At 61.8% G+C, this 16,049-nt stretch overlaps 1 protein-coding gene across 3 annotated transcripts in view; it reads left to right on the forward strand.

Moving 5' to 3' along the window:
- DIP2C (disco interacting protein 2 homolog C) overlaps nucleotides 1–16,049 on the forward strand; it is a 251,485-nt gene that overhangs the window by 167,556 nt on the left and 67,880 nt on the right. For all 3 annotated transcript variants that reach the window (XM_041767644.1, XM_041767645.1, XM_041767646.1), the window contains 10 exons: nucleotides 1,449–1,572; nucleotides 1,849–1,958; nucleotides 2,038–2,140; nucleotides 2,893–2,957; nucleotides 4,072–4,165; nucleotides 4,274–4,393; nucleotides 5,486–5,600; nucleotides 13,234–13,373; nucleotides 13,698–13,834; nucleotides 14,901–15,109. In XM_041767644.1, the coding sequence (XP_041623578.1) occupies nucleotides 1,449–1,572; nucleotides 1,849–1,958; nucleotides 2,038–2,140; nucleotides 2,893–2,957; nucleotides 4,072–4,165; nucleotides 4,274–4,393; nucleotides 5,486–5,600; nucleotides 13,234–13,373; nucleotides 13,698–13,834; nucleotides 14,901–15,109 (1,217 nt within the window). The remainder of the gene's footprint in view (nucleotides 1–1,448; nucleotides 1,573–1,848; nucleotides 1,959–2,037; nucleotides 2,141–2,892; nucleotides 2,958–4,071; nucleotides 4,166–4,273; nucleotides 4,394–5,485; nucleotides 5,601–13,233; nucleotides 13,374–13,697; nucleotides 13,835–14,900; nucleotides 15,110–16,049) is intronic.

Genomic DNA, 16,049 nt, shown 5'->3' on the forward strand with positions numbered 1-16,049 from the left:
AGGCCCTGATGAGAGCCGGTCCTCCAAATCCTGTCACGAAATGAACTGAACAGTTGAGTATTGTGCATTTACTTATTCTCCGTCCTAGTTCTTGGGGTGGGAGGAGAAGGCTGTCTTTCCAGGAGGGGTTTATAGCAGGGGGACTAGAGCTCCTGGATGGTTTGGCCAGGGGTGTGGAGCAGCCAGAGGGGGCACCCGGGGCCCTGCCAGGCGGAGCCCTGTGGGGTCACAGAGTGGGGCGCCTGTGGCTGTCTCTCGGCTGAGGCAGCCGAGCTTGGGGTAAGGCCAGTCGTCACCAGGGCAGACCTGTGAGCAGGCTCAGCCAGCGTCTCCCGAGTCCGGACAGGCTCTGCCGTGAGCTCGGGTCTGACGTTAGGGGTCGGGGTGGGCGCCTGTTCAGGACCGCGGGACCAGGGACAGAACGGCCGCTCGGCCCCAGGTATCCGCGGAGCAGAGCGTCCAAAGCCTGTGCCTGAGGCACCTCCGGAGAGCCGGGAAACTGCCCAGTCTGTGAAGAATGGAACCGGATGAACACCAGCTGGTAGTTGTTGGGCCACAACCCAAAGTGAGTTCACAAGAGGGGCTTTCTGTGAGCTGTCCTCACGTTGGCGTGTGACTGATGCCTCCTGACCCGCACGCTGGGAGGGAGCAGACCCCCGTGGGGGGACGCGCCACGCTGGCCCGTCAGATGCTCCAGGGCTCACGGAGGGACTCTTACCCGGTGACATAATTTGGCACCTCTGTGTTGCAGGAGGGGGTTGGAGGTGATGGGCCGAAGTCAGGTGTCATCTGGCTTTTCTTAAGTCAGAAACAGGGATTTGCAAGCTCTTGTGACCAGGGAGGTGGTCGCCGTCCTGAGGGCCCAGCCCTTCGGAGGAAGGACCCTCAACCAGGGAGGGGTCTGCGGGCCAGGGGCTCGACCCGGGAGCCACGTCAGCGCCGGTTTACAGGCCCTATTCGCGGTCCTGGGACGTCGGCCCCTTGGGGGCAGCTTCTTGCAGAGGATGCACCGAGGCTCCCGGAGAGCCCGGCCTGGGGCAGCCGCGGGGGGAGCGCGTCCACGCAGGGCCCCGGCTCCCGCGCGGGAAGGGGAAGCGCGGGCAGCCCCGCCGCTTCGTCGGTGCCCTGCGGTGGGGGCTGTCCCCGGGCGCACCCCGACGCAGGAGGGGCTGGAATGGGCGTCCGGCGCACCCACAGCGCGCGTGCTCGGAGCCCGGGGAGGGGTGTCGCGGCGCCCTCTCCTCCACGGGGATCACGCCGTCGGGTCCCAGGCGCGGCGCTGCCTCCCTCGCCGCACATGGGGAGGCCGAGGCCCAGCCGCCTCGCTGGCCCTGCAAGGTGCCCGTGGCAGGTGCACCGGGTGCGCCTGTCCGTGCCCTACGTGGCTGGCCCCCCGCCAGGTTCCGTCCGTCCCGGCTCTCAGCCGCGCCTCCCTGCCGCCTCCCCAGGACGCGGGAAGCCAGCAGATCGGGTTCTTGCTCGGCAGCTGTGGAGTCACCGTGGCCTTGACGAGCGACGCTTGCCACAAAGGGCTGCCGAAAAGCCCGACTGGGGAGATCCCGCAGTTCAAAGGTAGGCGCCCGGCTCGGCTGTCGGGGCTCCCGGCCCCGCCCCCGGCCCCGCCCCGCCTTACGCCGGTGGGCGTGCCTGGGCCTGTCGGACGCCCCGCCCCAGCCCCGCCCCAGGCCCGGCCTCCACCTGTCCTTACGCCGGTGGGCGTGCCTGGGCCTGTCGGACGCCCCGCCCCAGCCCCGCCCCAGGCCTGGCCTCCACCCCCCTTGCACGCGGTGGGCGCCACCTGCCCTCAGGGTCGCGCCCCCCTGAGCCGCCCCGTCCTTCACCTTCAAGGCTGGCCGAAGCTGCTGTGGTTTGTCACCGAGTCGAAGCACCTGTCTAAGCCGCCGCGGGATTGGTTCCCGCACATCAAGGATGCCAACAACGACACGGCGTACATAGAGGTGAGCGCGGCGGCCGCTGCGGGGTGCGGGCGGGCCAGGCCCCTGCGAACCCCGTCTGCACGGCGTCCTCTCGTCGCAGTACAAGACGTGCAAGGACGGAAGCGTGCTCGGCGTCACCGTGACCAGGATCGCGCTGCTGACCCACTGCCAGGCCCTCACGCAGGCGTGCGGCTACACGGAAGGTACGCGCGGCGGGGCCGGCCGGGGCGGGGCCGGCCGGGGCGGGGCCGGCCGGGGCGGGGTCGGCCGGGGCGGGGTCGGCCGGGGCGGGGCCGGCCGGGGACGCCCAGCCCGGAGGAGCGCGGCCGGGGCCGCCTGGCGGGCCTCGGGGCGGGGGCCTGAGCTCGAGGCTCCTGGCCTCGGGTGCCTGCGTCCGTGGCGGTCCGGCCCGCGCGGGGGCCTCAGTCGACCCCGTCCCGCGCGGAGGTCCCGTCGCCCAGTGTCACCACGCGGGCACACGGTTAGGCTGTGCCCCCCCTACCCCACCCCACCCCCACCGGGCAGCCGTCCCCTCCCAGCTCCGCCGGGACCGGCCGTGGGGTTGGCGCGAGCTCCCGGGCCGTGCGGACACGTTCTTCCCCGGGCCGGGCCTCCTACGGGGCAGGGGCCACGGATGTCCCCCCAGAGGACCCGCATCCCCGCGCCCCCTCCGGGGCTCCGCTGACCCGGACCCGGACCCTCCTCCGTGTCTTCGGCGGCTTGTCTGCCCCGTGAGATGCGCCCCGGACCCGCCAGCCCCGCTCAGTCCCCGCTGACTCCGCGGCGCTGCTGACGCCCACCTGCCTTTGGGCCGAGTCTGGGAGCATCACGGATGGAAGGGGGGCCGAGCGCAGGCAGCTTCCTCCTCCGGGCAGGCGGCAGGGTGTCCGCCGGGTCGGCCCATCACCCTTGCCCCTGGTCTCCCACGGTAAATGTCCTGTTTCCCTTGGCACAGCGGAAACCATCGTGAACGTGCTGGACTTCAAGAAGGACGTGGGCCTGTGGCACGGGATCCTGACAGTAAGGGCCACCCGGCGGGCGGTGGGGGTGCAGGGGGAGCCGCCTCCGCGGGGGTGGGGGGGAGAAGAGCCATCACACAGGGGCCCTGCGTCCGCTGGGGTGATGGTCCACGCCCGTCCTCCCTCCCTCTCCGGAGTGAGCACCCGACCCCTCCTATGCCCCGACCTCCCCGCTCTGTGGGAGTGAGCACCCGGACCCCTCCCACGCCCTGTCTACACTGCCCCCCCCCCCCAGCGAGCACCCGGACCCCTCCCAGGTCCCACTGTGAAGAAGCCGGGTCTCATCCTTGCGAGGGCTGTCCATGCGGGAGGGCAGTTTGGAGGTGCGGGCAGGCGACGGAGACAGCCTTGCCATGACTGTGTGCTTGCTGTGCACGTCGTGAGTGTTGGTATCTCTGCCCCATTTATGAGCGTCTTAAGCTGGAACTGTGTCCAGAGGTAGACTTCTAGGGCTTTGACGTGCGTGATGAGACACAGGTGCAGAAAGCAGGGGTGTGGTTTCTCGGTGAGGCCAGATTCCTTAGGACGAGGGCCTGTGAGCATGGCCTAGATAAGGGTTGGGGGTCCGGTAGAGCCGCCTCCACTGTGCCCTGGGTGTTGGCAGGTGTTAGGAGTGCAAACAGCCCCAGGTGCGTGCTCACACGGTCAGGGCTGCTAATCTGAGTGCTGCCGTCTGCAGCTCTGTGCCTCTGGGCACTTGGGTCTCCACAGTCACCCTGAGTGACTGTCCCCTGTGAGGACTGCACAGCCAGCCCGCGGTCCACCTCCCTGCCCAGGGGTTGTGGCAGCTGCCTTCCCCACTGCTGGTCGGGCTCCTCACTGACGATGTGGTGCAGGGCCTCTGTGATGGGTCTTGGTGGCCTCACCCATCTGTCACTGGCTCTGGACATGTGGTTTCTGAGTCTCTTGCTGCCACCTCCTAGAGCCAGGCCTGTCTCCTGCTAGATGCACACACTCCTCTCTGGTGTTTGGATGGCAAATGGTGCCTCTGGTCTCCAGCGTGGAGCGAACGTGTGACGGGGCCCGGGCCTGTCCTGTCCCCACATCCCGCCAAGTGGAGGGGGGTTCCCTGTCCTGCCAGCAGGTCGGCAGTCACCCCCGTGTGTTGCTTCCAGAGTGTCATGAACATGATGCACGTGATCAGCATCCCGTACTCCCTAATGAAGGTGAACCCGCTGTCCTGGATTCAGAAAGTCTGCCAGTACAAAGGTACATCTCCAGGGTCCCCGGAGTGCCCAGCTCCCTGAGCCTCCCATGCCAAGCCTCCCGTGGCCGGCAGTGTGCTCGTTAACGCCCTTCCCTCCGCTCTTCCCACAGCAAAGGTGGCTTGCGTGAAGTCCAGGGACATGCACTGGGCCCTCGTCGCCCACAGAGATCAGAGAGACATCAACCTTTCCTCCCTCCGGATGCTGATCGTGGCCGATGGTGCAAATCCCTGTAAGTGACCAGCGGGCAGGCGGAGAGAGCCTCGCTCTCCACGGCCCATTTCTGCGCTTAGCTTTTCCCTTTCTGGCCGTTGCCTTGGTTGGGGAGCTGCCCTGACTGACTTCATGACCTCCAGTGTGACCCCTGGGCAGTGGGGAGTCCAGAACCCGCAGGCCCTGGCCTGGACTCCAGTCCTGGTGTTCCCACATCCTCGTTCCAGAGAAAGCGATAAGCTTCTGGTTCTAATCCCTGTTACGTTAGCTGCGAAAGGGTAGCTAAGTCACGAGATGTCAGTAGTCGGTGGGGTGGTCCCTGTGTCCGGGCGTGCTCGGTGCTCAGGAAGTAGTAGCTATTGCTATTTCGTGGTCTACGCGAAATTAATCAGGAAAGTAACTTGTCACTTTAATGGGATTTCATTATCAAATCCTATAGGGAAAACCACCAGGCAAAGCAAAGTAGCAGTGGTTAGGACGGCACTAAGCTGCCTCGAGGAGCGTTGCTCTGGGTCGAAACAGGTCGCGGCTGGCTTTGCCAGGGAGCAAGCCAGAAGCCGAGTGAGCGAGACCGTGGGCTTCTGGCCACCCGTAAACGGTGCTGCCTGCACGTGTGTAAATGAAAGCTGCACACGATTTGTCAGAGAACATGTGGCACGCGAACCAGCGCTTGCCATCGGAGGATCTAGTAGTAGTCAGAGACGTCACTCGTCCCTTCCCCAGAGCAGCTGGTTTGAGCGCCCGCCCCGCACCGGGCTGGGCTAACCTGTGTTAGGAAGTGGTCTCGCCAGCGGGCGCCCCATGGTAACCCCTGATCTCACCGGCCGGGTTGATGCGGGGACAGTTTTCTTCCCTTCGTTTTGATGCACTCACGTTGCAAACGCCACCTCAAAAACGGTAGAACGGGTCTTGGGAAAGGCGCACGCACAGGGACGTTTGAAGTACAGAAGTCATACTCTTAAATTCTGGAGTTCTGTGGGCCCGCGAGGATCTGCTCTCATGGCGACGTCCTCCTGAGCAGTACCGGTGAAGTTGGCATGTCCGTGGTGCAGGCAGCTTCCGTCGATCCCGTGCTTTCCACTGGCCGACCGTCCTCCCCTTTCACCTCCAGGGTCCATCTCGTCTTGTGACGCGTTCCTCAATGTCTTCCAAAGTAAAGGCCTGCGCCAGGAGGTCATCTGCCCGTGCGCCAGCTCCCCAGAGGCTCTCACCGTGGCCATCCGGAGGTACGGCTGGGCCCCCGCGGGGGGGGAGGGGGGGCGCGGGGCCGTAGGGAAGGGAGAGGGCAGGACCCAGGCCGTGGGGGGCGAGGAGGGCAGGACCCAGGTCGTCATCGGGGGCTGGCTTCATTTCCTCGCACACACTGGAGTGGGCCAATGGTGGCCCAGATTCTCGAGTCAGAAGCCCTCTCTCCCTGTGAGTGACCTATGGGCAGGTGCGCAGGCCGCGGCAGCCTGTCCTGGCAGGCCCCTCACACGTCCCTGTGCCCGTGTCCAGGTCAGGTGTTCCTTGAGGGCGGACCAGGTGAATGTCGTATGGTTGGAGTGAAATGTTTGCAGCGAGCTGTGCCTGTGGAAGTGCGGTTTCTGCCCCATGTGCCACTGTGCCATAAACTTCTAAAAGCCCTGGCTTTCTGAGCGCTCGAGCTGTGGCTGGTGCGTCGGTGCAGGACTCGTGCTCGGGGTCCAGTCAGCCCTCCTGACCACCTGCCCTGGCACCGAGCGCACCTGTCATGGGCACCACAGTTACTGGTGCAGAAAACTGATCCCACGCAGGCTGGGAGGTGCAGGGAAGCCTGTGTGACCGACCCCCGCCACCGGCCATCCTCATCACGTGGGAATGGACTGTTTGCATAGCCTGGATATTTCCAACTCGGGATCTGACTCCTCAGTATCTTTGCGTTCAGCTGTTCATAAGGTTTCGTTGTGCATCACAGGAATGTGCTGTGCTGTAAGGACGGAGGAGGGGCTGTTAGCATACAACACACCTGAGTGGTGCCCTCGTTACCCAAAGGTTGGGCTTCCCAGAAATACCCACTGGGAGACTGTAAATAAGATACTGTCCCACAACTTAGGTGATTATTAACGTAAAACTAACCAGACTGCCTAACGGGCTGAGAAATAAAAACCTTTATGGTATCCGAAGCAAGTTTTAATTTCGATTGAACCAGAAATTAAAAATATGACATAATTTTAATTGATGAGGAAATATGACAACATGAACTGGAATCCAACCTTCATTTTCTGAAAGGTGTCACGGTTGCTCCAGCAGGAGACGCCCCGCAGACCCTTCTGACAATTCAGTCCCGCCTCGGCTGGAGCGCTGACGGCTGTGCCAGCGGATGGGCAAGCGCGTGTCCTTCCAAGATCAGGATTAAACCGGGTCCAGTTTGAGCCCGAGCACAGTCCTGGGTCCGGCGTGGCCAGCATCCACCACGGGGTCCTGGGCGAGTCCCTGCTCTCTGTGGTGTTAAGGTTGCACCGTCGTGTCACGTAGAACTATTGCCACACATCAGTCGTGAAGTGAGAGATTCAGACGCGTAGGAACCTGGTCCTTAGTAGCAAGGTGGTGTGTTTCCGTGCATCTCCTAGAAATCTGTTCTCTGGATGTGAGGGTAAACAGCGTGGACCAGGCCAGACCTGATGGCACACTGTTACATTAGCTGCGAAAGGAGTCTGCAAAGGGCTTTTATTTTTTTTATTTTTATTTTTTTTTTTTGCAAAGGGCTTTTAAAACTTCTCTAAAAATGTTGAATAATTGTTAAAATTTTTAAGAAGATTAAAAATCTGTTCTCAAAAATAGGCATATTAAGCCTTATTTCCTGGGCGTGTGCTCAGTGGCCTCCAGGGCACCTGCCCTGCGGTCAGCGGCCACTTGCCCCAAACAGCCCCCTGTACACACCAGGGTCAGCGCCATCACCTGGGCTGGGAGTGCTGGTTTCAGAGCCGCCGGTCCCCGCCCCCCCCCACTGTGTGAGGCCCCGCGCAGGTGGGAGGGTAGGTGGGCCACACGACCAGCAGCCAGCCTTGCTTTGCACGGAGTCGGCTTCCCCTTGCGGACCTGCCTGCCACTCTCACACCTTCCAGGTCTCACCCGCCATTTCCCAAGAGCAAGGAACCAGGACGGGGCAGGGGGCACGCCCGAGCTCCTGGCCAGCCCTACCCCCCACAGCGAGGCTGGAGGGGTCGTGGTGTGGGCAGGGTGTGGGGCCGGCAGTCACAGGTGGAGCTGAGGCAGCACCAGGTGAACCCGGAGGTTGGCCTCCACCAAATCCTGCTGTGCTCTCCTCGAAAACTCTCATGGTTTCCCTGAGTTCAACACCGTATTCTGTTGACTGTCATCCGTGGCTCCACGGGTTAAAATGGAAGAGGTTTGTGGCGCGTGGCTCTGCATGTCCACCTGCCCTTCTGACCCCAAACAGGTTTGACTGCACATTTCCTGATCCTCAGGAGTGAGGCTCATTCACTTTGCTGGCGCCGTTTGGGGACGGCGGTCCTCCCAGGTATGTCGCGCAGCCGTGGTCCGTAAGCATCGCCTCGGCAACTGGGGGCTGGCTACTCTCACGATTCTTTGGATCTCAGGAATCCACGGAAAGTGATGGGAAAAAGCCGTGGATATACCGTAAGACTAAGTACGTGCTGTAGGGGGTGTGGCTTCCTGCTGGGGTCCCCCCGCGGGGCCGTGGTCACGTTCCCTGGACCCTGCGCAGGGGGTGGCTGTGTCCCTGTGTGGTGAGTGCACACCGTGATCATGGAAAGTAGCTGTGCCACTTTCTCGTGTGGGTTTTATGATGGGACTCACCCTAGACTGTCTCAACTGATCGGGAATAACATCCAATTATTAAGACTGTTGCCACCTGCACACAGGACTGCGTGGCCGCCACAAATCCAGGCGGTGGACTCTGATAAGACTCGGCCTCCCGTGAGGACCTTGAACCAGGGTGGGTGCCATGGCGTCTCTGGGTCCTCTGCCCTTCAGAGGTCCTCTGTGTTCTCCCCTCCCCCATCCGTCTTGAGGGTCTGCCTGGAAGCCGCGTCCCCCACAGCGGAGAAGCCCTTCCTAAGCTCATAATTTCTAGAAAACAGTGTGGCCAGGGAGTACGTTTCAGTAGGGAAATTCTGTTTCCAGAAGCTTTTGGTAAAAAAGGTCTGCACTGCTGGGACCTGGAGGGGGCAGGTGACCGTCCCCTTCCCTGCGGGTTCTTCTGTTTGCCCTGCGAGTGCAGCCTGGCCAGGCGCTGCCCTGCCCGCCCACCTGCGCTGGCGTCCTGACTGGGGTCCTGCGGGCTTCGCGTTCAGCACCTGCTCACATGCTGCGTGGTAAACTGGTGGAGTCGCTATTCTGTCCGTCCCGGCTTCACATGTATTTTATCAAGAAATAAAAAGCTAAGTATGTGAACTGAGAAGTGAGGGTCCTGCCCGCACACTTCCCCGACCACCTCGTGTGCCCCCAGGGGCAGACGCTGTGAGACCCAGAGCTTCCCACCCGCGACCTCGCCACACCAGCTCCCACGCACATGCAGGCAGGTTTCTAGCTCAGGTTTGGCCCGAGAAGAGGAGTGTGTGCTCCTCTGCTGGTTTGCGTTTTACATGATCCGAGTGCAGCTCTGAGTCTAGACTTTGGTGTCATGTCCTGGTCCAGCGACACAGCAGCGGGAAGGACAACCATGGGGTCCCCCAAGGTCAGTTCCCTGCGGTGAGGCACCAACACGGGCGAAGAGGGCAGCTCAGGACGCCAGAGTACAGGTGGGAGGCCTGCTTACTGCCAGCACTTGGGGAGCAGCGTGTGGGGTTTAAGTTCCCATGGAGGACGCCATGGTGGGTCAGAGACCTGAGCAAGTGTAGCACCCGTGGCCCGTCCCATGGGGCTCCGAGCCAGAGCCCCCACACCCTCCCAGGGCCCCGACCCCGCTGCCTAGGACATCTTGGAGCCCCGCAGCTCTGCACTCACTTGGCATCCTCACCCAGGCCCGTGGGTAGATCCGGGGACAGGAGGGGACGGGAACGTGAGGTGCAGCCACAGCATTCTCAGAATCAGGAATGACGGCGGAGTCCAGATCAAGGTCAGCCTCTGCGCACAGTGGCCGGTCCACGTTGGTTCCCCATCTGGGTGCCATCCCGGATCGGCTTGCCGTCTCGTCCACGTGACTGCTAGGCTCAGGAAGCCTGCTGAGGCTGTTGCTTTGCCGTCAGGCTTGCAAGGACATGCACGTGGGTTACGACTGGTGCTCAGTCTCAGGAGAGGAGGGAGTGCTCACGTTCAGGACCTGTTTCTTCCGCTGACCGGTAATATTTAGGCCATTTTTCAAGCACATGTGACAGAAACCCCACACACTTGTGTTTTTATGTTCCTCTCTGGGAGCAGAAGGAAAGCTGCCTGTTCCCGGTGTTGTGCGTGAATGGCTGTCCACAGAAGCTGGGACAAATTCGAGCTTTTGTAGATCGAGCCCTGCACTGACCTTCACGCTGGGTCGTCTGATCCCCGAGCACGCTGGAGACTCGGGGAATTCCCACATGTACACGGTAGGAGCCCCGTCCGTCCCACTCCAGCCGCGCAGAGTGGAGCCCAGGATGGCTGCTCCGTCCTCCCATGGTCCCAGGGGGAGGACGGGTGGACACTCTCAGCGTCCTTATAAAGGCCAGCCCCTCAGATTTTGCTTCCATTCATAGGATAGTTTATGAAGAAACAAGTGTTTGGTGGTGAGGTCGCCTGATTTTGTTGGAAAGAAAGGCCCTCCCCCTGCGAGGGGACCCGACTACCCCTTGTTCAGATGGTCTCCTTCCCCCTCTGGATTAGTGACCTTCCAGGGAGAACTTGCGCCCTGGTGACGAAGAGGAAATTAAATCTCCAGTACCAGCTCAGAGCAGCTGATTGCTCCCCTGACCTTTAGTGCATTTAATTAGGAAACGATACTCAGTAACTGCGTCTGGTCAGCAGTGAAGGGGAAACCGGAAACATGTTCCCTTATGACCTGTGGGACTCTGGCCATTTCCAGAACATGCATCCATCAGGGGTTCCCCTCTGAGCCACGGAGGAGCCAGGCCTCAGGGTTGGCGTCGTGGCCTGGTAGGCATCCTGACATCCATGCACTGTGAGCTGCGGAACGCCTGCCAGCAGCACCAGAGCACGTCTTCTGGAAGGTTTCGGGGCCCAGAGTCTTCACTGGGAGCCTCAGGCATCGTACCCAAAACAGGCAGGATGCAGAGGGGGTCCCGGGAGCCAGCAGTGGTCTGACTCTGGCCGTGGTCTCGGGACCGCAGCCAGCGCCCTGGCTTCATGTACATGCCCGTGTTCACCCCAGTATTTAATCATATTCCTCTGTGAAATGGCCATCATCCACACGTGTGTTTTGTGTTTCCTACTTCTTTTAAGATTAGTTGTAAAATTAAAAATATTGGAGAAATAGCATTTTATGATTTGCAAACTTATCCGTAGAATTATTTTAAAAAGGCAACTTGAAAAATGAAAACAAAGTTATATTCTGGTCTCTGTCTCTGGGATCGCTGTCTGGGTCTGTTTCCACGTCTGGACCACAGAGGGTAGAACCCACTTCTTAAAGCTACGTTGTGGTCACGTGGATGGAAGTGAACTATTCTGTAGGCTTTTCAACTGCAAGATACTGAAATACTTTGATGGTCCAGCGGGAAAGGGTAATAATTATGTAAAGCAGCAATTAATTAGCAATTCCAGAGAATAAAGATGCCCCTTTGCCACCAGAATCACTTCCATGTTGAAAGCGTTGCCCTGGGAGCTACAGAGCTGGGAAGACCCTGAGGAAGGGGCCCGTGCAGCAGGACACCTGTCCAGAGGCGGGGTCAGGCTGACAGATGTGCACAGAGGCTCGCCAACCGGCGACCCAGAGCGAAAATAGCCAACAAGCCTGTGAATCCAAGTGGGGTTTTCAAGAACAGTTCTGACTGCCCCCAAAAAAGGTCAACAGGAGATCTGTGATCATATTTCTAGGATACGAGATAAAATACATTGTCAGCGATTTTAATCTGGAAGCTTTAAATTCAGATAACATTTCATAGCTCGTCTAAGCGTGAAACCATTGGAGAAGGGGCTCAGCGGGCCTAACGGAAGTAGGAGCGTCGCAGAGCCGGTGCCTGGGGTTGCCGTGCGTCGTCGTCCTGAGCGCTCCATGGCAGGGGTGGGTTCTGCTCTGGGTCGTGTGCGCGGGAGCACAGCAGGAGCAGGTGCCACTTCCCTGCCCGTGCCCGCCGAGCGCCTGCCCCACGACACGGCGGAATAGCTGGGGGGACGGGAAACAAAGCCTGTGAGCCGTGCGCGCGGTGCGATCCCTTTTCTGGCTGAAAACAATGGTCTCTGAACTGTTTTACAACAAAAAGCAAGCTCCCTACCACAGCGGGTAGTGAGACTGCGTCCGGGGAACCGTCCCGTGTGACGTCGGGGAGCTCCTAGAGCAGCTGCGCTTAAGTAAGCGTGCATTGCTCTTACCAGAGACGGAGGACGCGTCACGTACAGGTGTGCTGTTCACTCGTGTTCCCGTTACCAAGCGTGAACTTCGCTGAGCCGTCAGCCTGGGTGTGGCTGTGTTTGGGGGAGGCTCTGTGACACTGCGCATGGAGGCAGGTGCACACACTGGCGGGTTTGACCAGATTTCTCCTGAAGCCTGCATTTTGCCAGAATGTTCCCTAGAAACGTTACTTCTGTTGAAGCAAGTGCACCGCTTCTGCGGCTCCCGGTCTCCGGAGGGCGCGTTTACCCGGGGCTGCGGCCGCGAGGTCACGTCCACCTGTACAGACTCCAGTCCCCGCCGACGGTGCCGGGCACGAGCAGCAGGGCCGCTGCCCAGGAAGGGGCACCCTCCGTCCTCGAAGGGGGACCTTCTGGTCAGAGGCTGGAAGGCTGCCCCCCGCTCTCGCAGATGCACGGCCCTGAGGCTTCAGCCTTCCGCAGGACGACAGCGTTCCGGGGGCACGTCATGCCCGCGTGCACCCACGACTCCGTGGGGCGTGTCCAGCGAGCCCAGCACGGCGCCCACCGGTGGCTGTCGGGGTCCTCTCCTTCCTCAGCGGCTCCGTCACGCGGCACAGCAACCCCTCAGCCCCGGGGGCGGGTCCGCGGCGGGTGACGGGCGTGCCCACGTCTCGGGCGCCTCCGCCGCACCTGTCCGCGCCTGGGGCGCCGGCGGCGCGGGGTGAGGGTCCGGCTCCGCGGCCGCAGCACGTGTCCTGGTGCGCCTGCCGAAGGTGCGGGGTGCTCCCGTGCGGCCGGCGGCCGGCGCCGGCGGGGAAAGGGCGCCCTCCGCGGCGGGACCTGCTCTGAGCGCGGGCAGCTTCGGGAACCGGACGTCTCCGCCGAGCTCAGAGGGCGTCGGGGGGCACGGGGGGCGCCGCCTCTACGTCTGGGAGCGGGAGGGTCCCGGGCGCCTGGCACCCGCACGAGCGCGCGGCCTGGCCGTAGGCGGGACGCCGTGGGGGGGCGCTCGCGGGCCCGGCGGCCGGGTGGGAGCCCAGGCCGGTGGTCACGCCCCCGCGCGTGTTCTCGGGCGCCGTCCTCGCGCGGCCTGCGGTGTCCCCTCTACAGCCCGGCTTGGGGCGGAGCGGGGCCTGCAGCCCCCGGGGGTTCTGGGGCTGCTGTGGAGACCCCAAGGTCCGGAGAGCGCCCCTGACCTGCAGCCGGAGGAGGCTCGGCCCCGGCGCCCCGCTCGCAGGGGGGTGGCCTGCGGGCTCCGCGCACGGCCGCTGCCTCTGCGCGTACAGGGGCGCCTGCGTGGCCTGCGTGCCCCTGCGTGTGCCTACGTGGACCTGCGTGCCCCTGTGTGTGCCTGCGTGCGCCTGCGTGCCCTGCGTGTCCCTGCGTGGCCTGCGTGCTGACGCGGAGCTGTCCTTTCAGGCCCACCGACGACAGCAACCAGCCTCCGGGCCGCGGCGTCCTGTCCATGCACGGGCTGACCTACGGCGTCATCCGGGTGGACTCGGAGGAGAAGCTGTCGGTCCTCACGGTGCAGGACGTCGGCCTCGTGATGCCTGGCGGTGAGTGCGGGCGCCGCGGGGGAGGGGGGGGCGTTGGGAGGGGCGCTGCCGCAGCTGGCGCGCCTTGCGGAAGCCTCAGGGGGTCCCTGCCGCCCGGGGCCTCCCGGTGGGGCCTCCCTGTGGGGCCTCCCCGGCAGGGTCGGGCCGCCCCCCCCCCCAGCCCCGGGCCTCGGCGGGGAGGGAGCGGCGGCGCGCTCGTGTGCACGTGCCCGGCCCAGGTGCAGGTGCGGCGGCGGTGGCTCGCGCTCTCTTTCTGTGCTCTGGGCGCTCTCCGCCGGGCTCCACCGTCCTCCCCCGTGACCCGCCCATGCTTCATGCCTGCAGCCATCATGTGTTCGGTGAAGCCGGACGGCATCCCTCAGCTCTGCAGAACCGACGAAATCGGGGAGCTATGTGTGTGCGCCATCGCAACGGGCACGTCCTATTATGGGTTGTCGGGCATGACCAAGAACACTTTCGAGGTAGGTCCGCGGGCTGACCCCGCAGCGCTGCGCGGGGTCGCGGAACACGGAGCTCCCGCTCGGCACAGCACGTTCACCAGTGGAAGCGCCGGAGCTCTGTGCTGCTGTCCATAATCGTTAGCACGTTGGGCTTCTCAGAGTTTCTTTTCTCGTAGCCAGTGTTGAAAAGTGCGGGAATAGATTTTTAAGAACAGTCTAAATCCTGCCTTTGTCACTTTACCAAGTGCTGCTGCGGGGGCGGGGGGGGGGGTACCCTGGGGTACCCTGTCCCACGTGGCCGAGGCCCTGCTTGGGGCTGGCCTGCCGAGGCCCAGAGTGACGCCCAGTGAGGCGAGCGTTTCTGCAACACGAGATCGCGTGCACACATGTGGCACGTGCCGTGTTCATCCTCAGCGTCCCCACACCCGTCCTGGGCCTGCGCACGTGTGGCAGGTGCTCCATGCACAGCATGTGCACATGCACTTCTGGCCTCACGAGCCAGCACGGCAGCGGCACACTGCAGGCCGCACACTGTGCTCCCAGCTTTGACAGCTACTGACCACAAGGTATCTAACTTGGGGAAGAGGTCACGTCTGATGACAGCAAGCACAAGAAACATGGGTCATGAGGGATTCATCTCCTGCAGTTGAGAACGTGTCGGGATGAGGTGCCTCGTGCAGGTGCCTTTGCTGAATGTGGATTCGAGTTTGCAGCCCAGCTGGACAGAGTCTGTGCAAGCCCACCTCCTCTCCGTGTGCTCACCTGCAGGGTCTCGGGGCGCCAGGACTTGCTCCCTTTGTTCCTTTCTGGTGCCATCCAGATGAGGAAACAGTGACGAACAGATCATTTTACAGCTAACTCACGTTTTCGGTTTATCACTTTCATGCCACGGATTCAGCACAGAAGGACTGATTAGCATTCGTTACCTCTTCGTAATGCTCTCTGATGTCACTTAGGTTCAGAGCCAGGGGAGGAAGCCTGTGGGCAGCCCGCATGTGGACGGCAGAGGCGGGGGGCAGCAGCCGTGCCGCAGACATGGTCCCGGTGAGCCCCAGGGGCCCGGCACTCACAGCGCATGTGTCCGCAGGTGTTTCCCGTGACCAGCTCGGGCGCCCCTGTCAGCGAGTACCCCTTTGTGAGGACGGGCCTGCTGGGCTTCGTCGGCCCCGGGGGGCTCGTCTTTGTGGTGGGGAAGATGGACGGGCTCATGGTGGTCAGCGGGCGCAGACACAACGCTGATGACATCGTCGCCACAGCACTGGCCGTGGAGCCCATGAAATTCGTCTACAGGGGCAGGTGGGTGAGCGCTCTGTGAATCCAGTGCCTGGTTGTCTACGTGCGGTGGTTTTTATAGGAAATTGCAGATTCCTTCAGCGGATGGGACCCCCATGACCACAGGCATTCCGTTTGTCCTGAATGTGTAGTTTTATAGAAACGTCATGGGCAGCCCGGGTGGCTCAGAGGTTTAGCACCACCTTCAGCCCAGGCTGTGACCCCGGGGTCCCGGGATTGAGTCCCGCGTTGTGCTCCCTGCATAGAGCCTGCTTCTCCTTCTGCCTGTGTCTCTGCACCCCCCCTCTCCCTCCCTCCCCCTTCCTCTCCCTCTCCCTCTTCCTCTCTCCGTGTCTCGTGAATAAATAAAATCTTTAAAAAAAAAAGGACATCCTGAGCTGCACACAATCTTTTTAATCAACTTTTTTTTTGAGTTAAATAAAAATGTTTATTTGAAGAACTTACCTGTAAGAACATTTGGGTGGCTCAGTGGTTGAGTGCGTCCGGCTCAGGGCGTGACCCCAGGGTCCTGGGATCGAGTCCCACATCGGGATCCCTGCAGGGAGCCTGCTGCTTCCTCCCTGTGTCTCTGCCTCTCTCTCTTTGTGTTTCTTATGAATAAATAAAAACTTTTGTAAAAACTTACTTTTAAAGTAAATATATAAAAGACACAAACACTCATTTTGGTGCAGATCATTTCAAAAGACCAAAAGGTAACAGCAGAGTGAGAAGCAGGTGGGAAGACAGAGCCCTGGGCTTTGCCCCCACATAAACACCTGGCCGCGGGGCCGCACGGTGGATGCCAGTGATGCCGCTCCTGGGTTTTCTGACCTGAAGGAAGTCTCAGATTGCTCTAGAGCCTCTACTTGTCAGGCCATCGGGCACAGAAGCCATAGGCACGTGGGTGGAGCGTGGCCACTTGCAGGTCACTGGGAAGGTGCTGCCTCTGCGCGAGGAGGGCGCC

The sequence above is a fragment of the Vulpes lagopus genome, chromosome 8 (assembly GCF_018345385.1).
Source record: "Vulpes lagopus strain Blue_001 chromosome 8, ASM1834538v1, whole genome shotgun sequence".
Classification (NCBI taxonomy): Eukaryota; Metazoa; Chordata; class Mammalia; order Carnivora; family Canidae; genus Vulpes; species Vulpes lagopus.